This window comes from Hyaena hyaena, unplaced genomic scaffold (assembly GCF_003009895.1).
Source record: "Hyaena hyaena isolate Hyena2069 unplaced genomic scaffold, ASM300989v1 scaffold_729, whole genome shotgun sequence".
Lineage (NCBI taxonomy): Eukaryota > Metazoa > Chordata > Mammalia > Carnivora > Hyaenidae > Hyaena > Hyaena hyaena.
Genome location: NW_024081361.1, coordinates 209008 through 234759, shown reverse-complemented (window position 1 = coordinate 234759; position 25752 = coordinate 209008). Strand labels below are relative to the sequence as shown.

The following is a 25752-nucleotide window of genomic DNA, read 5'->3' as shown; positions in this document are numbered from 1 at the left end:
CTAATCCTTTAGTCTCAGTTATACCCCCAGCAGAGAGCTACGCAGGTGATGGCTCTCCCCTCGTCCACACTGTGGGCTCTTAGAGAACTGTGCAGCCGAGCCTATGCATTTAGAGTAATAGGTGGTGATGGGTGTGTGTGTGGGAGGAAGCAAATGCCAAGGGACTGCAAGATGCAGCTGAGGGGGGTGCTTGATGGTGCAGGACCCCGAGAAGCCAGTGAGAATGAGCTCTGTTGTATGGATTTGACTCACTAAAGAAACACATCTTCCCCCGAGATAACATTAAAAAGAGCTAGCGCTATGAAAAAAAAAAAATCCTTACAGTATGTCAGGCCGACTCTTCACTAAGGGTTTTGCTTATACCAAATACTCACACCAGCACCACACACAGGCCCTCATATCATCCCCACTTGCAGAGGAAGACACTGAGACTGGAGCAGTTAGATCACGTGCCCCAAGTCACACAGGTGCTAAGTGACAGAGCTGGGGCTGTAATTATGGTCCGACTCCAAGTCCACACCCTTGTTGTCACTCCTAAGGAAGTGTGATCTGTGAAGACAGCGAATCCGAATTGTAGGGGGCAGAAGTGGAGGAGCTCATGTCGAATGTCTCATGGTCATAGAGGAGAGGAAGTGAGGTCATCTCTAGAGACTGGGCTTGGGGGGGGGTTTAGTCATTTTCATAGAATTTAATGGGAGTAGAAGAAGGTTGGAAGGGCCACTGTGGGAGAGTCAAGGGAGTCGACAGACAGCACGACCGCCAGGACTTCTGGACAGCAGCAGGGGCCCAGCTGGGGTTGCATACTGTGCGTTTTGTAGTGGAACCAATGAAGGCGTTTTTAAGAGGTTTTCCAGCAACCCCTCACCGCCCCCATAGAGAGGACCACAGAAGAGATGTGTCTGCTCACTCCTTAGGACTCACCGCTTGATTATAAGCCCGGAAGAGCAGCATCATGTGCCGGCGCAGTGAACCATCTGTAGAGAAGGGATAATGGGATCCCACGGGGATGGGCCAGGTGGGAACAATGGAGGCTTGGGGTGAGTAGCGAGTTCACTGCTAGAGGGACTGACCACAAAGAGGCCTGTGGAAAGAGACTGGGGCTGGGAGGCTGAAGTGAAAAAGCAGCTGTTTGCAGAAATACATACACTGATGTTCACATATTACAGCATCCGAAGAAACGGCTGTTTCCCTACTTATTCAGGGTGAGTAATAATCTGTGTCGGGCAAGAATAAGGGAATGCTGATTTCATTGTGTTTACTACCAGAGAAAATTGGGGGCCGGACAGGATGGTAAAACACTGGTCCTGGTAACAGCCTGGTGTTTGCTAACAAGGCTGTATCACAACCTGCCTCTGCTTTCTAAAACAGCACCCTCAGGAGACAAGAAATAAAGTCATTTTCCTTCAGAGGCAGAAGATTTAACATTGCTTAACAGTAATACTTAACATCCTTAGCCCTTAGCCTTAGGCAACATCCTAACTACCAAGTGCTAGGAATTGTCTTTTTCTGGGCTCGCTAGGGCTCTGGCTTTACTTTTTGAAGTGTCTTTTATACTCTGGCAGCAGGTTGCAGGAGCCTACTTTAAAGATGACTGAATCCCATGAACACTTAACAGGGTGCCCCTTGACCAGGGCTACTAACTCACTCCATGCCTTAGGGGTGGGGTGGGTGGTGGCCTGAGGTGCATTTTCTCTCTGGGTGTCAGTGGTTCCAAATTTGACACATAAATCGATATTACCAAATTAACTTAAAAACTCCTGTGATGCTCTCCACAAACCACCTGGCAACCACATCGGTCAGTAGCCTATTTAGTCCACTGGAAGTTCGGCCACCAACTTCCCATAGATAGAAATATTCCTATTAAAAAAAAATTATTTGTTTGAGATAGAGATAGCATGGGCAGGGGAAGACTAGAGAGAGTAGGAGACACAGAATCCAAAGACAGGTTCCAGGTTCTGAGCTAGCTGTCAGCACAGAGCCCGACACAGGGTTTGAACTCATGAACCGTGAGATCATGACCTGAACTGAAGTCAGACGCTTAACCGACTGAGCCACCCAGGTGCCCTGAAGTATTCCTATTTTTAATTAAAATTTTAACTCCATAAATATTCTAAAGCTTCCTGGCTCTACGACAAAGAGGGGATCCGGTGCCTAGAGATGTGCTTCCCTCCCTCCCCTGGCAAAGGGAGAGAGCAGTGGAGTTGCTGTGATTCAGTCAAGAGAACAGTAAACTCTCCAGGGCAGGGAGGACTAGACAACCAGGGTAAATGTCACTGGCACGCAGAGCTGTCTGCATAGCTTCCTGAAGCCAGCAGCAGACCCCTGCCTCAGCACTGTGCACCTTGGTGGGTAAGCACGGGGCCTCCCACGGGCCGGAGCACAGTGCTGAGGATGCTTTGCATCTCCCCTGTAGATGCTGAGATGAAAACTCCTCTACTTGAGATGGCCCTCCTCTACTTCAAAACAAATGCCAGGGACCTTTCTGGCATTTGTCCGAGCCCCATTTATTGTCCATCGTGGCCAACTTCTAGATGCCAGGTGGCTACCAAGTTCTGTTTGCTCATGGAGTTAATCACTCCTACCATCGCGTATGGGTGTGAGTGGACTATTGGCCAAATTTGCTTTTGGTCTAAGATGCTTCCCTTCCAGCTACGGCTATATTCTCAGGGCCGGCAGGATTTGGTCAATTCCCACATTGAGGGGATAGCTCCAGAGCCACAGACAGCATATATGTATTGCCGTTGTGAGAAGACTCCCTTTGCAGGGTTCGATCCTAAAATAGACCTGTTGAAAGTCAGCCATGATTGAGCATTTCAGGGCGTATTAGTAAAATTAAGTAGGAGTTGGAAATTCAGAAGTCTTTCTGCTAATAGTTACTAAACTAAGCATTTATTGCACTGTCCTAAAAAGGTGGTTTGCCATCTCCTGTTCTAGGCAGTAGGGTCCCGAAGACAGACTGGTCCTGTGTCCCCAGTCTCCGTATTCTCCGGGCCTGAAGCAGAGTAGATGACTAACAGATAGATGGGGAGTGAATGAGTGAAAATTATAGAATTTTCAATGTTATTTCTGTGCTTTTGATTTGTACCAAAAAAAAAAAAAAATCCATTTCCGCAGTCTGGTGCAAGTTGGCCAGGAAGACATTAAACTGTTTCCAGTTTTATCTTTTTTTCTTCCCTCTCATAAGAACATACTACTTTCCATCTGCCTTAACCACAATTTCCATACACTTCAACACTGAAAGCCAGAAATGTTATATTTAAAACAAATTTTGGAGACGACTTCCATTTTTTTAAAATGAAAACAAAATAGTAGGCCAGGAAAAAAATAAGGAGAGGGAAGAAATCAAAGATGAGAAAAGACTAGGAGACAACCTACAAAAAAGGAAAACTGGGAGATAAATAAAATACAGTTGTATAGAAGCTTTTAAAATATTGTATTTTAAGCATTCTGCCCAATCGGTGTTAAAAACTGGTTCTCCACTAGATTCGAGATTTTATTACTTTTGAAAATCAACATACTATTTATAAGAGCAGATGGTCACTTAGGCTGTGCCTGTTTCAATATCCAGGATGGTATTTTTGTAAATTCCCACACTGAATTAAAGCCAAAGTGAAACTCAACACAGTAACGCCCTCTGGGATAGCACTTCAACAATTCCACTTTGATGAAAAAGCTCTATTTAGGATCCTCCCCCTTCTTTTAAAAGGAGATATTCTGTAACATTTCAGTTTTCTCGCTGGCATTAACCTTTCTTTGTTCCCCCTCCCACACCACCCCCCCCCACCTCCCGAACTCACGAATTCTCACACTTTTGATTCACTCCCATAGTAGCCATCCTAGACATAATCTTGGAAAGTTTTCTTCTTTGTCATGTGCTACTGATAGCAGACCAAAATTATTCTTCATCTCACAGATAAGAGCACAAGCCTTTGAGAATTGTATCTCATTTTCAGGGGTGTCTGGTTACAGCATAAGTGGATCACGTTGGGCCAGAATCACCGAGTGAACTTTTCCCACGCGATTGTTTCCTTCCCGCACTGTGTCTGTGCCTCTCAGCAATATTTGCTGACTGCCTAGCGTACCCGATCAGATTCTAAATCAAGGCAAGAATATCTTCCCAGGTTCACATTTCTCTCCTGCTTTTTAACACCCACACGAAGCTCCAAGGTTAAGGTTGGCTCGCCCTTCCTTGTAGGTAACTGCTAGGACAGAGGATTTACTATTTTATTGTCCCTAAGCTTGGTGCAGGATGTTCAATACCATTTTTATAGCAATGGCTTAGGGTTTCCATTCTGTATCCAATATTCTTGCTGACATGTTCAATTGCAAAGATATACTATTTTCTTCCCTTAAAAAATAACCCACAAGTGTTTCAATTATTAGCACAGTTGTGAAGATGGCACGAAGGTTGTAGCAGACGGCAGTGAGGCAAATTATAACATATTCCAGTTTCAAAGCCAGATTTCTATTTCATGTAGATTTCTCTAAAGGCTTCATTGGTAGGTGAGCTGGAGATGGGAGACCCCTGAGTGATGTACCTGGGTAAGGAGGCGTACTGTCTCTCCATCCCCTCAAAGCGGATGCTGTGCGCATTCCCATCTGGACCCTTTCCAGACACCTGTGGAGAGAAAAGTAATTAGAGATGAAGATCCATTATACACCCTGGTTACTGACAATGCATCACAAAATTATAATCAGTGCACAAATGCTGCTGCTGCCTGCCAAAAATCAACCATGGAAAAGCAAGCAAGAGCTCAGTATTGCTATAGGAATTGATGATCAAGCCACAAACATGGCATTTAACAACAAAGTCGCTTCTTTCAAAAAGGGTCATTGTCAAACCGACTCCTTCCTGTCACCAAGCCAGGGATATTCTGTAGGCCGTTCCGTCCCTCCCCCCTACCCCGCCATTTACATGGGTTTTAGTGTTTAGAACGGTTTTAGACTTAGAGAAAAATTGAGAAGACAGTACAGAGGTCCCATTCACTCTGAACTCACTTTCCCTATTACTAACATCTCACATCAGTATGATACAGATCTTACAATTAATGAATCAATACATTACTGTTCACTAAAGCTCATAGTTGATTTGGATTTTTACCCCAAGCCCTTCCTGTTCCAGCACCCTGTGTTACAGTTAGTTGTCAGGTCTCCTTAGGCAGCTCTTGGCTGTGACAAGGACGATATTTTTTGAAAGTACCTTTTCCATGAAACTTTTCTTTACTAACAGGGGCTGATAACAAACAAATATCTACTCCACAGCTTCCACAAAGCCTTCTCTCTCCCTTAGCAACTACCACAGAGAAGTCATTAACTCTTTTCCATCTAGGGTTGGTCTTTATTATGTTTTTCCCCCTTTCTATGTACTTCCTGTGTTCCCTTCTCTGGGTCTCCTCCTTCAACCTCTGAGAATCTGAGGAGCACTGACTGGCCTCAGGGTGTTCTCAACAAAGTGTTTAGTTCTGTGAATGTGAAGATTTTATACATGATCTTTCTGCATCTATCATACCAATCAAAACCAGGATGAACACATACACGTATTTAGAAGTACTTGTTGACTGATCAATCCATCACCTGTTCATGTCAACGTATGTGGTTTTATGGATAACGTATGTGCTTGCTCTTGTGCTGGGCTAGCCCTCACATAGTGTGCATGGGAAGGGTAAACAGAACACCTGGACCATTATAATGGGGGACGGGAGAGTCTGCTAGTAAACAGGAAGTAATGCTGTCAAGTCAGTAGGGGAGATTTTTCTAGGTAGTACTCAGCTTACAAGTTCTTTTCTTCCCACCAAAAGTTCTAACTCTCTTTAAAACCTCCATCCCAGCTTGGGTGGTGTGCATAGGGAGGGTTTATTGTGGGAGGAGTTGCAAAGCAAGTATACACACTCATTTAGAGTAAGAAAGGCTATTCCTGGTGTCAGATTATTACAGGAGGCTCTTCAGAGTGTGTCCTGCAAAACCTCTTCATATTTCACTAATACATGGAACAGGAGTGGCCGGAACTGTCTGAGAGGCCAACAGCCCAGTGAATCTCCTCGGTAAGGATGACGATTGCACCTACAAACTTAGAAACAACTACAGAGAGACTGAGAATTCTCCGCATGAGAATAAAAGCCCTGATTTAAACTACCGTTCTTTCTAACAAACATCAGAAACAGGGATGGCGTCAGACAAACAGGATAAATGGTACAGCAAAAGAAGGGAAGGATGCAATTATTGTCCTCAGCCACTTGTATCTAAGGTTTGTTTTGTTTTTAACCAGTATTTTTTATGGAGGAAGAATTAGCATGAATAGCAGAACAATGCTGAAGATTATTTAATTGTGACTGTTGGAGCACATTATGCTTATGTATCCCTAGTATGGCTCTAGACATTTACAAGTAACTTTTCTTCTTATGGCCACAAAACTACAAGGTAATACTTTCAGCACTATTGTCCGGAACTGGCCTGGCCTCATGATGCCGTCTGCATTCTGGTGTCTCTAGGGGGCAGCCCCCAAGTGCCTGTCCTAGTGAGCTACCAGCATATGAGATCACATGGAACACAGGAGGATCCTTATCTTAAGGAAGCTTCAGTCTTTTGGGGAAAAAACAAACATCAGAATGAAATTAAATAATGATTATAGGATAATGTATGATCCTGTGCCATTCAGAATGTTACTAACAGTGACACAGGTGATACCTGAAGGTGTCAGGAAAAAGCTTCATGGAAGTAGCAGCATGTAGGGTAAAGATGGGTGCCATGCTTCTCTATCAAAAATGATTCTGTTCTTGACCAATTGTGTAAATATTTGTTATATTTATATTGTGTATATATTGTGCTTCTCTATTAACACGACAACCTCTTTAATGCAATCATTGAATTAGTGACTACTGAGCAGCTACTGTATCCTGGTGCCATGCTAGGCATTATATTCAAGGCAGTGAACAGCGGCTGGCTTTCTTCATCATTCTGAATATCGAAGAGACAGGACTGCAAACAATTATGGTGCAATGAGATCACTGCCAGAGTGTCGGTATGAAAAAGGAGGCAGTAGGAGTCTGAAGAAACAGATACGAAAGTCCACCTGGGAGAGTTGAAGACAGCTTCATTTGGGTGTTGAAGTTTCCTCTAAAACTTGAATGTAAATGAAGAGAAGTTTTTGTGGGGGACAAGGTGTAGGGGTAGCAGGAGAAGGCATTCTAGAGCGAACAAAAATGAAAAGACATGGAGTCATTTAAATAAGAAAAGTGCTATGTTTTCAGGGAATGTCAAGATTTTGGTAAAGGAAGAAACAGAACCTATTAAGGAAAAGGATACTAGTAATCACACCACCACCACCACCGGTACTACTATTATGGCTATAATCATTATTGCCAGTACTGTAACTTTTTTCTTAAGAGGTTTTATTTTTTTTTTAGAGTATTTTTAGGTTCACAGTAAAATTGAGAGGAAAGAACAGAGGTCCTATCCCACTGTCCCCCCATATGCACAGCTCCCTCAGTATCAACAACATCCCCTATGTGGTACATTTGTTACAACTGATGAAGCTACACTGACATCATTACCCAAAGCCCAGAGTTTACATTAGGTTTCACTTTTGGGGTTGTATATTCTATAAGTTTGAACAAATGTATGACCTGTATCCATCATTCTAGTATCATACAGAAGAATATCTTCACTGCCCTAAAAATTCTCTATGCTCTGCCTATTCATCCCAAACCCATGGCAACCACTGATATTTTTACCATTTCCATAGTTTTGCCTTTTCCAGAATGTCATAGAGTTGGAATCTTACAGTATATAGCCTTTTTATATTGTCTTCTCTTGCCTAGTAATATGTATTTATGTTCCATCTGTGTCTTTTCATGGCTTGATAACTCATTTCTTTTTAATGCTGAATAATATTCTATTCTCTGGATGTACCACAGTTGATTTATCCTTTCATCTACTGAAGGGCATCTTGGTGCCTTCTAAGTTTTGGCAATAATAAATAAAGCTACTATAAACATCGTATGCAGATTTTTGTGTGAAGATAAGTTTTCAGTGTCCTTATGTAAATAACCAAATAGTGTGGCTGCTGGGTTGTATAGTCAGAGTATGTTTAGCTTGGTAAGAATCTGCTAAACTATTTTCCAAAGTGGTGGTACCATTTTGCATTCCCACTAGTGATGAGCGAGAGTTCGTGTTGCTCTACATCCACACCAGCATTCAGGGTGCTGCATGCTGTCCTGGTTCCAGATTTTGGCCATTCTAATGAGTGTGCGGTGATATCTTATTGTTGTTTCAATTTATATTTTTCCGATGACATATGAGGTGGAGCATCTTTTCATATGCTTATTTGCCATCTGTATGTCTTCTTTGATGAGGTGTCTGTTAAGGTCTTTGGTCCATATTGAATTGGTTTGTTTCTTTCCTTATTGTGGGGCTTTAAGGGTTCTTTGTATTTATGGTAACAGTCCTTTATGACATGTGTCTTTTGCAAACATCTTCTCCCAGTCTGTGGCTTATCTTTTCATTCTCCTGACAATGTTTATTGCAGAGCAGAAATTTATAGTTTTACCCAAATTTTAAATTTGCGTGGGGTGATTGATGTTAATTTTTGTAAAGGGTGCAAGGTCTGTGTCTACGTTCATTTTCTTCCATGTTGGATGTCCAGTTGTTCTACCACTATGGGGTGAGAAGACTGTCTGCTCCATCGTATTTATCTTTATACTTTTGTCAAAGACTAAAATAAATATTTGGGTTTATTTCTGGGCTCTGTATTCTGTTTCATTGATCTATATGTCTATTCTTTCACCAATACCACACCGTCCTAATTACTCGAGCTCTTATAGTGAGTCTTGAAGTCAGGCAGTGTCAATCCTCCAACTTTGTACTCCTTCAAAATTATGTTGACTATTCTAGGTCTTTAGCTTCTCCATATAAATTTTAGAATCAGTTTGTTGAGATTCTTTAGAATCAAGAAAACAACTTGTAAGATTTTGGTAGGGAGCACATTGAATCTATAGATTAAGTTGGGAAGAACTGATATCTTGGCAGTATTAAGTTTTCCTATCCATGAATATGAACTATCCCTCCATTTATTTGATTTTTCTTTGACCACTACCACAATTTAACAATTTAACACTTATTTTGTACTTATTTTTGGTCAACCAAAATGCTAAATTGTTTAATTTTTATCAATCCATCAATCTTCCCAAAACCTCAATGGTTGCCCCATTTTTCAAATGAGACAACTAAGTAGTTGCCCAAGGTCATATATCTAATGCATGAAAAATCTGAGACAAAGATAAGGTCTTTCTGACCTCAGAGTCCAAGCTCTAGAGATATAGACATGGACCAGATCTGAGAGGACCTCATATGCCAAGGAACTTGGTTTTACCCTTAGGTGATGGGGAAGCCATTGGCAATGGCTACTTGGTAAGTGATGGGACATACTTACAGGTTAGAAAGATTATTCTATCACTGTAGCTTCCAGTGATGGTTTGAGCCAGAGGTGATGAAGGCCTAATTAGGGGATATTCTGGGGAGCCTGGGTGGCTCAGTCAGTTAAGCATCTGACTTCGGCTCAGGTCATGATCTCACTGTTCATGGTTTTAAGCTCCATGTTAGGCTCTGTGCTGACAGCTAGCTCAGAGCCTCGAGCCTGCTTTGGATTCCATGTCTCCCTCTCTCTCTGCCCCTCCCCTGCTCGTGCTCCCTGTCTCTCAAGAATAAATAAACATTAGAAAAATTTAAACTAGGGGATATTCAAAAGGATAAAGGCCTCACTTTGTTAGAGCTTGGAGTTGAAGAACTCACAAGTGTAGGTAGTGTGCTACATTGGGGGCAAATCTTTTACTAACACCACAAAGGTCTCTGGTACAACGAGTGGAGTTTGATAGTAATTCTTGCCGCAAGTATAATTCACATGTGTCAGAACTTAAAGGAAAAATGAAAACATATTTGAGATGGCCTGTATTTTCTTCTGCTTTTCTCCTTACTTTTTAGATGCTTGAGCCTTTCTGTTTTCAGAGAAACCTGATGAATCCTGCTAAAAGGGAGCTCACTCAGTGGGTCTGATGTGGTGGATGTGGCCTGGGAATTTCTGCACATGCATGGCACCATTCCCATGAGCACCCATGGGAGGTCATGCCTGATATCTACTTCCACAGAGATCCTGAAGAGACTGACAAGGAAGAGCAGGCCACTGGTGAAAAGGCTGTGACCAAGCTGGAATATCGGGGTGAATGGACGGCTCCAACTCTTGAGTTCGTATGTACGGAACCTGAAGCTGCAGACTGGTCTGAAGGCAGGCAGGTGCTCTCTGGGCTTACTCAGCAGTTCCCTACTGAAGACCGGAGCGCTCAGCCTGCCACTGGAGGCTGGTCTACAGCTCCCACTGCTCGGGCCACTGAATGGGTAGGGACAACCACTGAGTGTCTAAGCTGCTTTTCTACAAAGGCAAACAAAACGGAAATAAGGTTGACAGAAAATAAAGTTTCTTTAAAAAAAAGGATAAAGGTAAGGGAGTGATAAAAGAATGTTAGGGGGACAGGTTCAGTAAGAGTGACTGAAGATTAGTAGGAAGGGTGTGACTGAAACAATGCACATTTTTCAGAGCTTAGCAACTATGTGGGTTTAGTAACCATCACCAAGATGGGAATAAGGGAGGGACAGATATAGGGGCAAAGGAAGGGGTGGGAGGAGGGGATACCTAGATATACTGAGCTTGAGTTGAGACACCTGATGATGATGTCTGAGAGATAAATGAATGTAAAAGTATGCAGTGTTGGAGCCTGGACTAGAGATGTAGCACTGGGAAACACTGGGCCTGTGAATGGGTACCAGAAAACCTGGGAAAGAATTAGGATGCCTAGGGATAATCTGTATACATAGAATAGCAGAAAAGACATGCAATGAAAATAGAGAAAAATACCCATAATAATCTTAGGAACACTACCATTTAAGGGGCAGGCAAACAGAGCTGAACTCAGGAGGGAATCTGAGGAGGTCTAAACCAGCAGTTGGTCTGGAAGAGAACTGGCAGAGAGTGTTATCATAGAAATCAAGAGAAGAGCATTCCACAAATGAGGGCGTGGTCCACAGTGTCCAAAGCAGTCAAGAACTTCAGTAAGACAAGTTCTGTGGTCAGACAAGGTCTGTGGTCAGGAGGTTTGGTGTGCTTTACCCAAACCTCCCTCCTTGCAGAGTGTTGCCTTGAATGACAGAGCTTAGACCTGCCTTTCCCAGAATGCCCTTGCAGTCAGTGTACTGGTATGATTCAAGCTGGGCCATCGAGGCAGTGACCACACTTCCACTGTTTATTCTGACCAGAATGAAGGTGTGCTTTAGCAAATGTGCCATTGCTAGTTTCTAGGGTGGGGTGCAGCTTTTATAGCTAGCTTTGGAGATGGCAGGAAACTAGAAGTAGTTTCCTGATTGTGGCACTTTCCTAATTATGGTGGCTCCTGATACAGGTATTGCTATGTGGCTCTGGAGCCAAAAGCTTTCTTATTGAAGTGGCAACAACTCCCTTTGTAGCCTGGTTCTGTAGTATGGTGTGAGAAATCATTCCTGAAATGTTCGCCAAGATTACGTATCTTTAGCCATCCTTAAGATTCTGTAAGCCCATTAGTATGCTATAATACATTTGTTCCTGCTTAAACTAGCTAGAGTGGATCTTGTTCTCTGTCCCTGAACAGTGACTAACATAAGTTCCACAGAAGTGTTATGAGGGAATTTGCAATGAGATGGTGTTGGTGCTTTATTGAGAGTGATATTGGTGGATTGATGGGGAGAGAACATGGGGCTCCTAGGTGCTGAAAATCTTTATTGCTTCCCCCTCAAAAAGCAAAAACAAAAACAAACACTGGTTGTACTGTCTTATGCTATCATGCTGAGGAAATAAGATTAATACTTTCAAGTAAATAAACATTTGTTAGTGGCTCCTAAGTGGAGTCATGTGCTATGCACTCTAAAACATAGAGATGAAAAAAAGTCCTGTCCCTCAGGGACAGAGTGATAGTTAATGGAAATGATGGGAATAAATTTGTGTTCCATTATTTGAGCTGAGTTTTCTCCCTAAATCATCCAAAGATGACCTCTGTTAACATTTATAAACATATACATATTTTAATGGCATATAGTTTCCCCCCAACTATTTATTATTGACATTTTCCTTGCTACCAGAAATTACACAAACATAAATTTTAGTAGGTATATAACATCCCACTTATGGGTAAATCATAATTTATCTAATCTCCTCCTGTAACTTGATCAACGTTTATGTCCGAATCAGAAATGCTGGCAATCCAGATTCTTGTGTTGGGTACAAAGACTCTTGCAAAGAGCTATGAGTTGAGGGTCAGAAATTGTAGATCAAGGATTGCCAAAGAGAAGCTAATTACAAGTTGTAGCTAGGTCCTTAGGAAGTCAGGCTGCTTTAGGAAGGAGTGAGGGGAAAGAGAATAGGCATTTGTGCTCAGTAACGCTCAGAAACGTTCCTGCTTCCAGCCTTATTAGGCAATTTCCCTCATCATAAAAAAATAAGGTCAGCGGCTTTGATCCAATTAATTTTTTTTTAAAGAAGCCCTTTATCTCACTTGGCATCACGCAGGTTTTTTTTTTTTTTTTTTTTTAATGTAATGACCTAAATATACGTCTAATAGAAATACTTTTGACTTAAGCCATTAGAGAAACCTAGTCTTTTCCAAAACAATGCAATGTTAGAACTTATGCTTGGATTTGGGGCATATTTATCTTCCTCTGCTAATATAGCTCAGGAAGAGAAACTTCAGAGAGCTTATTCAAAAACAACTTGAAAGGCTCACACTTGGTGTGCCTTGCAGTGGTGATCCTCTTTGCCTGGATTATGACAGCCTAGGACAGCCTATCAGGAGGGTCTGCTGTACAAGGAATGTTGAATTAAGATGCTTTTAGTCCATGGGAGTTCTCCCAATTTCATTCACTCAATGCCTGCTGCTGGCTGGGATGTTAAGAGCCTTGTTAAAATAAAGCTATTAGTCTTTTCTCTACAAAAGCAAGGAGCTTGCTGGTTACATTCAGGGTTCCTTAAATTAGTATGTATTTCTAGCCTGGCATTGCTGGAATCAGCAGTTTCATAAAGCAATATACTAAAGAGGCCATTTAACCTCCTATTTCTCCCATTTGCAGATTAATGGCAGAGGGGAAGATTTAATGCCCTTTCAAACATTTTTTAACAATTCATTACAAATAAAAGAATAAATCACACATGGTTTTCTGCAAATGTCTGATGGTAAAAAGCGGAAACAATTCAAAATTAACATGTTTTCCAGTTCCCACAGGTTGGGACACATTTTGGCCAGTGTTGTAATTTATGTCCCTTAAGTCAATTTTCCTGAGGAGATTTAAAAGCCGCTGTGATGGAAAGGCTGTGCAAAGTTGCAATAGAGCTTACTCACCTATGCATAACATCCTCATTTACAAATATGTCTTACTCAGATTCATTACACAAAAATGTGTCTCATGCTGCCAGACCCATCATAAGACTAAGATGCAAAGTATAAAAATGTAGATGCCATTTTAGGGAATACGCCTTTCATTTCAAGTTGGTAACATGACAGATATTTTTGAGCAGTTTCCAGAAGCTTTCTTTTAATTACATTCCTCTTACTTAGCTATAGGTTTGGCTAGAAGATTTTTGAAGGAATCAGCATGATGGAAATATCTAAAAAGTTATGAACTTGTCTTTGAGCATCGTCTAATATGAAGACATTCTGATAAAATGCTACATGTTTGGAGCGAAACTCACCATACTTCACTTAAGCAAAAAGAAACTAATCAAAATAGGTTGGAAATGATTTCTCTTTGGCAATGTGAAGTATATTATGTTGGCGATGTGTATTTAGAAATATGCTATCTAGAGAAGCGTAAGTACACACACTCTTTCAAACCATTATTTCTGAAGTGTTTATTTTCTCTAATTTAATTTCAGTAATTTTGTCAAATAGCTGGGTATTCAGTTTATAGACTAGTTTAGAACATCTGCTAGTTTAGAAAATACAGCAAATAAAAATATTTTAAAAATAACTCTTGGGTAAGCCTTTTAACCATTTTGTTTCTATATTTTCCTCCCTTGGAGAACGCTGGAGTTAAAATAAATCCTTAAAATCCCTTCTAACTTATGCACATTTATACAAGTTATCTTGCATATAGTTTCCACATTATGTTAACCACTTACATCTCATTAATATGGTAACTATATGTCTGTACATAATTATTTTAAAGCTGAATGACAAAGATAGTGAAGTCATCGGCAACATTATAAAACTGTAACACATTTATTGGGATTTTCAGCATTAAATCTTATGCTAGCATGACCCAAGGACCAGCCATCCGTACTCGGGGCCATGGCATCTGATAACCTGAATTATCTCTCTTCTGATTGTCTTCAGAGAAAATAAAATCAGACATCTCCTGCCCAGCTCTGTTTGTGTCCAGGCCTAAGATACAGTTACCATAGAAACTATGATTATGGATACAATTTTACAAATTTGGCTTCATCTATCAGAAGCATTTTGTATGTGTCTGTGTGTGCATGTGTGTGCACATGTGCATATGTGTCTTGCCAGTGAGCGTGAAGAACAAACTCTGGCCCTACATCTTTAATTAAAGAGCCAGACACCATCTCATTTCCTTTTCCCATCTGTCTACCTACAAATGAAGATATTGTAACACTGGCTGAAATATAAACTTTTACTTGAGAGGAGTCAATTTCTGATGAAAAGGTATTAGGAAAAGCATTTCCTAATAAAGCTGTTTACCTGTCCTGTATTTTGCAGGAACAGAGGAAGCAGGAATTTAGTGGGGTTAGTTACGTTAATCACCAGATGCTAGCGTCCAGTATTTATTGGATTTGGTTTTAAATTGTTTCTTGGATGTAATATGTGAGTCAGTTGTGCCTCTGTGTTTTATTGTTATTATACTCTGTGACAGTCACTGTTCTTTACTCATTCTAAAAGAAAAAAGTTGACCCTCAAAATATGCCAAACCTCAAAATGATGTAAGTTTATTCAGATTATTTCTTATGAGTTCATACTATCTCTTTTAGCTAATAAGCCTTCTAAAGGATACTCATTGACTACAGCTCTCTGGTATACTTAAAAGATACTTGCATTTATAAAGACAACGATATAAACATATGTACAATTTCAAGCTTTTCAGGGGCCAGCTTCCAGTCACTCCCATTACTAGAAATAAATGAGTAGAAAGAAAAGACTTTCTGCAACATTGAATCAGTATGATGAGCTGTAATCAGAACTGTCATTTCCATCTCTGACTCACTTTACACATGAGAAAAGTAGAGTTTAGAGGACATTAAAGCAACTGGCCAAAGGTCCATCCAGTGGCAAGGCCAACATCGAACTCAGTCTCACTCTCAGTGTCACCTCATATGTTGGCAGCGATCATTCCAGTTACTGCTGCTCTATTTCCTAAACAAAGAATGGCGATAGAAGACTTGGAAGTCCATGGGAGCTGATGGTGGCAGTGGGATGGGGTATGTGAAATGATGACTGTCTGCAGGCATTTTGCATGGGTTCATGGCCATCTCAATCTCACTGAACTCCAATTGCCCAGTGATAGTTATTTCACATAGCTGGAGGCATTGATAGGTGCCTATATGTTAACTTTTGGTACACCAAAAGTCATTTTTAGTAAAATGCTGTTTTAGAAGCCATAACAGGCTATATAATGTACAGTTTATTTTCAAGTATTCATGCACGGTGTCAGTCTATTAATTTGGTTTACACAAGACGAGCTGCATTGGAGTTAGGACAATATCCGTTCTCTGAGCCCTTACTTTCTCAAGGCCTGGCGTATCACCTTGTTCATTAATATTTACTGAGTCAATAAAACAGAAGTGTCATACATCTACTCAGCGGCACTTAACAGAAAGACTCAGCTAACACAATGGCTAGCTATCTCTTTGAACATGACCTGTTAAAGAGCACAACACAGATCATCGAAATCTTTTTAAAGAAGTTTGATGACATCTGTCCTATGGTTAAGTCTTAGTAAGACTGCCATTCTCAAGCTCTTTTGTTTACATAGTTCTGATTTTTCCCTTTCCCTTAAAAATAATTTTTTTAAAATGTTTATTTATTTCTAGGATACAGAGAGAGAGACAGCGTGAGCAGGGGAGGGTCAGAGAGAGAGGGAGTCACAGACTGAAACAGGCTCCAGGCTCTGAGCTGGCAGTCAGCACAGAGCCCGACGCGGGGCTCGAACCCACGAACCGTGAGATCGTGACCTAAGCGAAAGTCGGGCGCTTAACCAACTATGCCACCCAGGCACCCCTAAAAATAATTTTTAAAACCTACATTCTAATAATTTAGATTTAAACTTGGATCTGGTATATAAATCAAAACCATTAGGAACCTTAATTATATAATTTTTTTGAGTGAGGGAAGATTCCCATAAGCTGAAAATAATAGTAGAGTGGAAGAGCCGTGCGTGGTAGGGTAGATTACTGGGTCCCTGGGCTGAGCTACTGTTACACTTCCTGAGCAAGTGTAACAGTATACCGAATAACTTCCTCAATGTGGAGCCACCTACTGGAATTACAAAGTAACCAGACCCATGCTCCTGTTCGTGCTGAAATCACACACACAGCAGCTTTAAATTTACGTTAAACAAGTTATTTTGCAACTGACTATTGTAGTGGCCGAGTTCAAGTTCTAGGAAGATGAATGACGACAAGAGGAAAAGAAATAAAGTATTAAATGAATGACATTCTGAAAATTGATGTTCTTGTGTCAAAGCATGGTTTGAAAAACCAAACCAAACCCTCACACCGATTAATGATTTTCTATTAACTAGCGGATAAAAGTTTCAGTAACCTGTAGCAACCTAACTTTCCAGCTCTACCTCTTCCCTCTCCCAGAGGTAGAATGACTTGATCCCTTTGGGTTTTTTTTGTTTGTTTGTTTGTTTTTTTTTACAGATCCTGAACATGCGCTTTTGGGCCTGTGCCTGTAAGCTCATTCCTGTAAGTTTTGGTAACTCTTCCTTTGGTTAGGTCAGTGCCCTGCACAGGTCAAGTGCTCAATAAATGCTTATTATGTGAATGCATAAAGCAAAGCAACAGATGTTGCTCTGATTGGTCATATTTACTGCTGTGAAGGGACAAGAAAAGGTGAAAGTAGGAGTGGATAAGAAAAACAGATTCTGTAGAAGGTGGTGAGAACATTACAACAGTGGAAAACAGAAGAAGAGAGTCTTGGAAAAGGGGTGTAGAGAAAGAAAGAAAAACCCTGAGAAATAGAGAAATGTTGCACAAGAGAAAGGGAACTATGAAATCAAAATAAGCTACATTATCGCAACTCTTCTAAGTCACAGTATACAGGTAATTCCTGTCCTAGGTATCTCTCCATCAATCAAACTATTGGATCATTCAGAGCCCTCCCTTCCTTTCCAGGCTGCTGATACAACTCTGCTCCTCTGATTAGATGTATATATAGCATACAGCTTTCAAAGTCTTTAAAATAGGATTTTTTTTTAAAGTCAACATTTAAAGTTGGATTTGATATAATCATTTAATTGGGCATCAATTCATCTACACAGAGCTCATTACTGAATTCCTCAATTTCACCAACAAAATTTCCTTCCAAATTATCTTTTATCTAGAAGCTGAAAGTCCAAGTGCTGTGAAAACTTTGCCAAATAAAAAGCTTTTAGGTTTCTGACACTGGCTGGACACAAACCCGTGCAAGAGTGCTAAAGAATAACGCGTGCTTGCCAACAGCCAGATATGATTGCTTTTCGCATAATTAATGTCATTCTTGCTGTTCGAGTACCATTCCCATCCTCTAATAATTTCCATTAATAGAGGAAGTTTCTGCAATAATTTTTGCATCCTGAACAACCACCGTGGCTACTCTAGACCTTTTAATCAAAATAATGGCCATGAGTGAAGAGGGGATGGTTAGAGATATTACTATAACCCTGGGTTGCATTTGCTTTGTCATTGTTCTTAATCTCCAAAAACTGTCCGAAGAGCTCATCGTGTTATTATGTCAATTAGACCTGGGTGCTTTGATTTCAATAGCGCTGAACTATATGAATTTATACCATGAAGAGAAAAGTGTATAAAGCGAGTATATTGGGCCATCCATCTACCAAAAAAAAAAAAAAAAATCATGTTAAAAGAGAGTGTTTTCTAAAAAGCCACAACCAAAGATGAGCAGATGCAAATATAAGCTCGAGTCCTGTAAAATATGATTATTGTACAATACTTTAAGCTGAAGCTTCTAGTAGCAGAAGTGATAGACCAGCTGCAAATCATACCCCTAAACCTGCCAATTCACACTGTTTTTTATTATGATGTTGCAAAATCAAGAACTCTGCTCAGGATATAAAATTATGCAAATATACAGAGAGCAGCAACAACAACAACAATCAGCTCAAGTTTCTTCTATGAGCCAAGGAAGGGACATGACGTAGCGGCACAGCAGAGGTCCCATTCCAGGGAGGAGCACCGTGCCCGTGGTTACCTCGCGTTCCAGAATCCCTCTCCTGGAAATACCCTCTAAGCTGCATACGGGTATTTAAATGGGGCAAGTCTGGACCCAAGGAGACTGGTGTGGAGAGTCTTCCCTCACCGGAAGCAGCTTTGCAAATAGTGAGTCTACATCAAAGCCTCACTCTTCTCTGCCTGAGAAGCTTTGAAAACCCTTCACCTGAGTCACATCTAACCTCACTTGGCCTTCTCTGTGAAGTCCACCCAGCAGAGATCTCATGATGCCACTTGAGCAGGTAGAACTTGCTCTGTGCAGTGGCCTGGGGGTAGAGGGTGGGTTCATTTTTTGGAGACTGTGTTCAGCGACCTGATTGGAGTTTGTGAGCCGCGTACCCAAGTTACTGAGAAGATAGTACAGAAAGGATGCTTGTGCCTGGGTTTTAATAGCTATTGTTAACATATAAAACAGCTGGTCATCAATTGTAACAGCTGTGCTTCCACTTGGTGAAAAATCTGGTGGGGACTTAGGGGAGGACAGGGCCGGGAGCGAGGGCTGGCTTCGGGCCCTGGAAGCATGGGGACCCAACCATGTGCTTGACAGGGTGTGCACAGGCTTACTCTAGAGGCTGACCGTGAAGGGTCAACACCAACGTTCAAACTATCTGTCCTGCTTCTAAAAGGTGCTGTCTAGATCTTACATACATGTAGGATGAATGATATGTCATCACCTACTATATTCATAGAGGATTTTGCAACGGCCCAAGTCTGTTCTCATACATGTGACTCCTCCATGCCGCTACCCTGACCAGGAAAAAGGCAGGTGTTGTAAATTCCTTGTTAAGACTCTCTCGCTCCAAGAGAGAGGCACTACAGTAAGAGGACCCCGAAGAGCACCACTGTGCCTACAGCGCGCGCCAGGTCCCAGGTCCTTCCGCCCTAACTGGAAACTGACTTGCAGGAAGAGTTTCTAGTTGGACACTGAGAGGCGTGGTCTCTGGCCCGCCACAGTGTGGCACTGCCGTTGGGAGCACTGACTCCAGACATGATTGGTTGTGCTTGAATCTCATCACCTAACCCCAGTGCAACCTTGGGCCACCTCATTAACCTCATTTATCATTACTGATGTAGGTAATAATAGTACCTACCTCAGATGGGTGTTGTTAGCACGATGCATGCAAATCACTGAGTAGGTATCATACAGAGTGAACCTATATGTTCAATAAATCTTAGTTGTTGCTAATACTGCTGCAGTTACATCTGAATGTGATCTTTCTCTTAGTAAGAAAACACCTGGAGAGAATTTTTTTCCTGACCTGTAGCTTTTATTTCTATGAACCTCCGACCAGCCCTGGCTAAGCTAATGGAAGCTTCTTCAGTGATACTATTCCAAAAACAGTCCTGAGAAAGAGAGTGAAGAACTAAAAAACAGAACACGGTGGGGGAGGGAAGGAGGAAGAGAGAGAGAGAGAGAGAGAGAGAGAGAGAGAGAGAGAGAGAGAGAGAGTCAGAGAGAGTCAGAGAGAGAGAGAGAGAAGAGAGAAAGAGAGGGAGAGACAAAGAGAATTCTTACTTTCCCTAGTAGAAGAGCCTATTTACTGAGCTTTTTATATACAGGATGAGTGGATGGAATGATATGACATATTTATCAGATGATATATGTATGCATATGTCTCTGTGTATATGTACGCATCTATATGTGTGATGTACGCATATAAATATGGATTTATGCAGACACACATACATACACAATCTTCTTAATGCGGTTCACAGGAACTACTCAATGACTAGAATAAAGTTTAAACTCCCAAAGATGACATCCAAATCCACAGTCTGCTGTCATCATCATTGTTCATCCTCCTCCTCCTCCTCATCTTTGCAGCCCCATTTGCTTTCGCTCTGCATACCCTGTAGGCACCTTCCCAACCACTCCTCCTTCCTTGATCCCCAGACACTTGCACACTTTCTTATCCTAGTTCAGCCCTTCCTTTGCTCTTCCCATTACCACCCTGGGAAACTCTCCAGAAAGAACTATTCACTTCCTATTTTCTGAGAGCCTAGACTATATCCTTTAAATAATTACTTAGAGTGCTATCTTATAATGATCTTTTACAAAGATATTTATTAACACTTGCTGTCATGCACAATAAACACTGAATGATTAACAGAATGAACCACTTAAATGAAAAAAGTCACCTTGAAGGTGAGGTGTAACATAGGCGAGCAGAGAAACACATAATCCTAAACTACCCAAAGAAACAGACTTGAATTAACCTAGCTGGCCTACCTCAAGAGGCTATTCACGACTGAATACAATGCTCCAATTCATGGGGAACATTAATTCTGCAGCGTGGAGTGTGGTCAAGAAATCATCTTCATTGTGATTTAGGCATTTAACAGTATAGATGTGAAGTGTGCATTTTATTACAACATTATTAACTCTTTGTGATCAAACATAAATACCAGGACCTTGTGTGTGATTCTGACTGACTGAGTAGGGAGAGAATAACAGCTGGGTCCCCTTCCAGGGTAGAAAGGGATCTGTGCACAGGTAGGAAGTAAATCCACCTTCACCTGCTGGCCTCAGCCACTCTGTGAGAAGTCCTACGAGTCTTTTGATGGGTTTTCCTAAATGACTGCAATCCCAGATTTAGAGCCACATTGTGGCGGAAGACCCCAGGTACATGTCTTCCAGAGAAGCAAGGATTCAGAGTCTGAAGAGAAGCATCATGTGGCAGGAGGTCAGCAGGCAGGAGAAAGAAAAAGAAATAGAAACCAACACTCAATATGATTCTTTCTAGGCAAAGAAACAAAGTCCCAACTTTGGCAGCTAAGCAATGGAAATGCTAGTTGAGTGCCATTTAGATGACTTATCATATCTAAAAGGAAAAAAATATCTATCTACTTATCTGAGGGAGTATTCATTATGCCCAGTACAGTATGAATGTTGAGCAGAAATCAGCACCTATTTATTATCGATGACTGCTTTCTCTGTTTCTGTGGGCTCAGTTGGGGCACTGTAAGGTGATTTATAAACTTTAGTCTAATTCTTCTAACGTCCTCAGATGTAGACAAAAGGATAAACAGGGATCTCTACTCATCGATGTAATGAAATTAAGAAAGTGAAAATTTAGGATGAATTTTATAAGGAACTTACTACGGTGTAATCCATTAGGATGAAGGATGATTTCCCAAGGGAGCGGGGTTGATCTGTACATTAGAAAATGTATAACACCCATTCATAATGTATTTGTGACAGACGTAATGCCATGTCTGTCTATAAATCAGATTTGCCTTTTGTGCTAAGCCTCAGAGTCCTTCCTACTGAAGGCTACCCTCATGGGCACTGACCTGAGAGGATTTAAAATCCAAAGGGCCCAATTACTAAAAATCCTCCATCATATAATTGCACTTTGGTATGGAAAATAACACCAGTTTTAATCCAAGTCACTTGGAAGGAAGTAGAGAGAGCTTCATCTCCTGATTCTGTCAACTGGTCCAACATAGTCTAGGGAATGGGTCTCTTTGAGCATCTTCCCCAAGGGCCATAAGAAACTTACTTGTACTTTGCAGACAGCAAAACTAAATAAATTATGCTAGCAATCCACAAATGAGTTACTGACTATGAGGAACACTGAATTTCAACTTTGGAAGTTCACAGGGGAAACATCATTTTCAATTGGAGGGTCATCCACTGGGGACAACTCCTCCGAACAAAGAATGCATAGATTCATCTGCCCTTAAGAACAGAGACCAGACACCATAACTCAAAGAGCAGCAAAGTGTGAGTGGGAGCATGAGAACTCAATGCTTTGGAAAGAATAGGCATGGGACGCTTTTCACGTCATTCCTGGAAACATAGGAGCATGTGGTTTGAAAGTTAACCAAGTCATTTTTTTTAAAACATTAAAATTCAGTTCAGCATGCAACATTTTCAATGGTGCACCACTCAGGTAACAGCCACCATACTTTTTCTACCTTGCCATTCTCACTCAATGAGAATTCAGTACTTGCCCGTAGTAAATACCTTTAAAAGTTCCCAATTGCCCAGATATTCATGAAAACCAAACTGCAAGAACCTACAAGAAAGAGAACAATCTTATGAAAGGATTTTAGGCCCACTCCAATTTTCATTAGGCTTGTAGCCAGGTTCGTATTAGACTCACGCTGATTGGTTTTCAACCTACCCTTGTGGTTGAACACAGTCTAGTGCCATTGGGCATGTTTACAATCAGAAAGGGTAACATACCAGGAAATGAGATTTGGAGAAAAATGTTCTATAGCAAAGGCCCCAGAGAAAAATGACCCACCATTGCAACGTGTTTCTAATGGCTGATTTCTATGAGTCATGGGAATCAGGGCTCCTGAAAACATGGGAGCCTGGCTATTGCTTGAGGAGTTAACAGCAGAGTAGCATGGTGGGCAGAACTACCTTGTACAACAGAGGGAATTATAGGGGTGATGGGGTGAACTCACCTATCTCTAAGGGTGGGAAACCTTTCACTGGATACAGTATTCAATCTCTTGTTCTTTTAAATACCACGAATTAAAGAGAGTCATTAAATCAGGTCCTATATCAGTATTTTCAGAGACTTCTAAAGCAAATATATTTCTCTTTATGCTACACATATCCTAATGAAAGTATTATTGTATGACCAGAATGCTAGTATTCAGTTTGAACAGAATACTCACTTACGAGTTACAGTGAACCACACTGGCCATCCTTTGTGTATCCAATAACAGAGTTGCAAACTACCGTTAGTGCATATCTCAAAGGATAGTTTCTTTCTTTCTTTTTTTAAATATAATTTATTGTCAAGTTGGCTAACATACAGTGTGTACAGTGTGTTCTTGGTTTTAGGGGTAGATTCTCGTGGTTCATCGTTTACATACAACACCCAGTGCTCATCCCAAAAAGTGCCCTCCTCAATGCCCATCACCCATTTCCCCCTCTGCCTCATCCCCCAATAAACCCTCAGTTTGTTCTCTCTATTTAAAAGTCTCTTATGTTTTGCCTCCCTCCCTCTCTGTTTGTAACTATTTTTTCCTCTTCATTCCCCCCATGGTCTACTGTTAAGTTTCTCAAGTTCCACATATGAGTGAAAACATATATCTGTCTTTCTCTGACTGACTCATTTCACTTAGTATAATACTCTTCAGTTCTATCCACGTTGCTGCAAATGGCAGGATTTCATTCTTTCTCACTGCCAAGTAGTATCCCATTGAATATATAAATCCTATCTTTATCCATTCATCAGTTGATGGACATTTAGGCTCTTTCCATATTTTGGCTATTGTTGAAAGTGCTGCTATCACAGCTTTCCTACTCACATTTCCTTGGAACATGCTCCCGATAGCCACATGCTTTCATCCCTCACTTTGTTCGTGTCTCTGCTTTAATGCATTCTCTGCAGAGAAGCTTTCCCCAAGCACCATACATAAACCAGCACACTTGGCCCAGATACATGTTCTAGCCCCTTGGCACAGCTTTTTTATTTCTTTGAGGAAATGATCATGGCCTGATATTTACTCTTCACTTGTTTATAGTCTATCTCTCCTCAAAAACATAAGTTTCATGAGCACGGGAATTTGTTTGCTCTCTTCATTGTCTACACCAGAGCTTGGAAGACATTCAAGAAACCAACATTGGCTTACATGAAATAGTTAAACATCACTTTTCTAAACATTCATTTCTTCTCTTGTTACTTTCTTTTTTTTTCATTTTTTCTTTCTTTCTTCTCTTTCCAGAGACAAATAAATGCACAGAGTGGCCCAGTGCAAGGAGTCTTCTTAGATGCCTTTTATTTTTTTGTTTATAGCAGCAGCATCAACAATAGCCAAATTACGGATAGAGCCCAATGTCCATTGATTGTTGAATGAATAAAGAAGATGTGATACACACACACTGGAATATTACACAGCCATAAAAAGAATGAAATCTTGCCATTTACAACAACGTAGATGGAACTGGAAGGTATTCAAAACAGATGAACATAGGGGGGAAAAAGAGAGCCAACCCAGAAAACAGACTCCTAACCATAGGGAACAAACTGAGGGTTGCTGGAGGGGAGGGAGGTAGGGGTGATGGGCAGTAAGGAGGGCATTTGTTGGGATGAGCACTGGGTGTTATACGTAAGTGATGAGTCACTAAATTCTACACCTGAAACTAATATTACAGTATATTAATAAACTGGAATTTAAATAAAAACTAGAAAAAAAGTTAAATGCCTTTTAAATGTCTGTTAGAAGTGGCTGGTTGTCTAGTGCTTCCTTTTTTCATCTCTTGGAACATTCTTCATTGAAATCTTTGTCTTCTTGTAATTTTAGTATTTATTTTCTTAAATTTGAGAATGATTCTACTCATGTGGGAGTGATTTAATTAACTGTTACATTTTGTGATTGATTTTTAAATTAGGTGATGAATGATTTTTTTTAAATGTTTATTTTAAAATTAACCTGAAAAAAGAAGTCTCTTGGCTACAGCTTAATTTTTATATAGGATAAAAGGTGACGAGATAAAGTAGTGAGAGAAGGAGGGAAGGTGATGAAAATGGGTGTTTATTTCCAACATTTATTATTTTGAATTAACCTAGGAAAACTTTCACGCACAAGGATCTAGTGACCAGGAGAATAAAACAAGCCACTTAAAGCTCTGTTTAGAATACAGACTTCATTTATTTGTCTTCTGTCATCAGAGTATAAAACAGTATATCCAGGAACTGGCGTGTTCCTCACACTTCAGTCTCACTGCTGAATTGTTTTATTTATGATTGTTACTTTCCCTCCGCCTTCCTTTGGGAGAAGAGAATACAAAAATTAAAATGTATAAATTCAAAATATCCACATCTTAAAGAGAATATGTCTAATATTTTCCTTGCATGAAAAAAGAGGGATGGACATATTTTGCTTTCCTTTCTTTGCAATGGAAGTTGAAACAGTGATTTTGTGTTATTATAACACTCATCATTTCTCCCTCTAATTTGGATGGTTTTTAATAAAGCTCCATTGATTCCACTGAAAGGAATTCCTCCTGGCAAAAGCAGACACACACACTGATTGCTAAATATGCAGCAATTATCATATTCAGCAGCACACTTTAATATCTTATTTATAGACATATCTATCTGTAATTTGCTTTAATTAAGTTGCATTGATTTTAATGACAGGAGCGAGCCTCAGACAAGGGGCTGGTGTCATATGCTCCTATGAGTCCTGGTCTATCAATCACTATTTAAGTCCTGCGGCTTTGTGACCTTCTTTGGGCTCCAGGCAAGCCCATTCCAAGTTAG

At 40.7% G+C, this 25752-nt stretch overlaps 1 protein-coding gene and 1 pseudogene across 1 annotated transcript in view; one reads left to right on the top strand and one right to left on the bottom strand.

Annotated features, from left to right (window-relative positions):
• Nucleotides 1–25752, bottom strand: part of PARD3B (par-3 family cell polarity regulator beta) — a 201785-nt gene that overhangs the window by 47797 nt on the left and 128236 nt on the right. The window contains exon 5 of the mRNA XM_039218010.1: nt 4539–4618. Within this exon, the coding sequence (XP_039073941.1) occupies nt 4539–4618 (80 nt within the window). The remainder of the gene's footprint in view (nt 1–4538; nt 4619–25752) is intronic.
• LOC120220831 lies at nt 9751–9886 on the top strand (annotated as a pseudogene).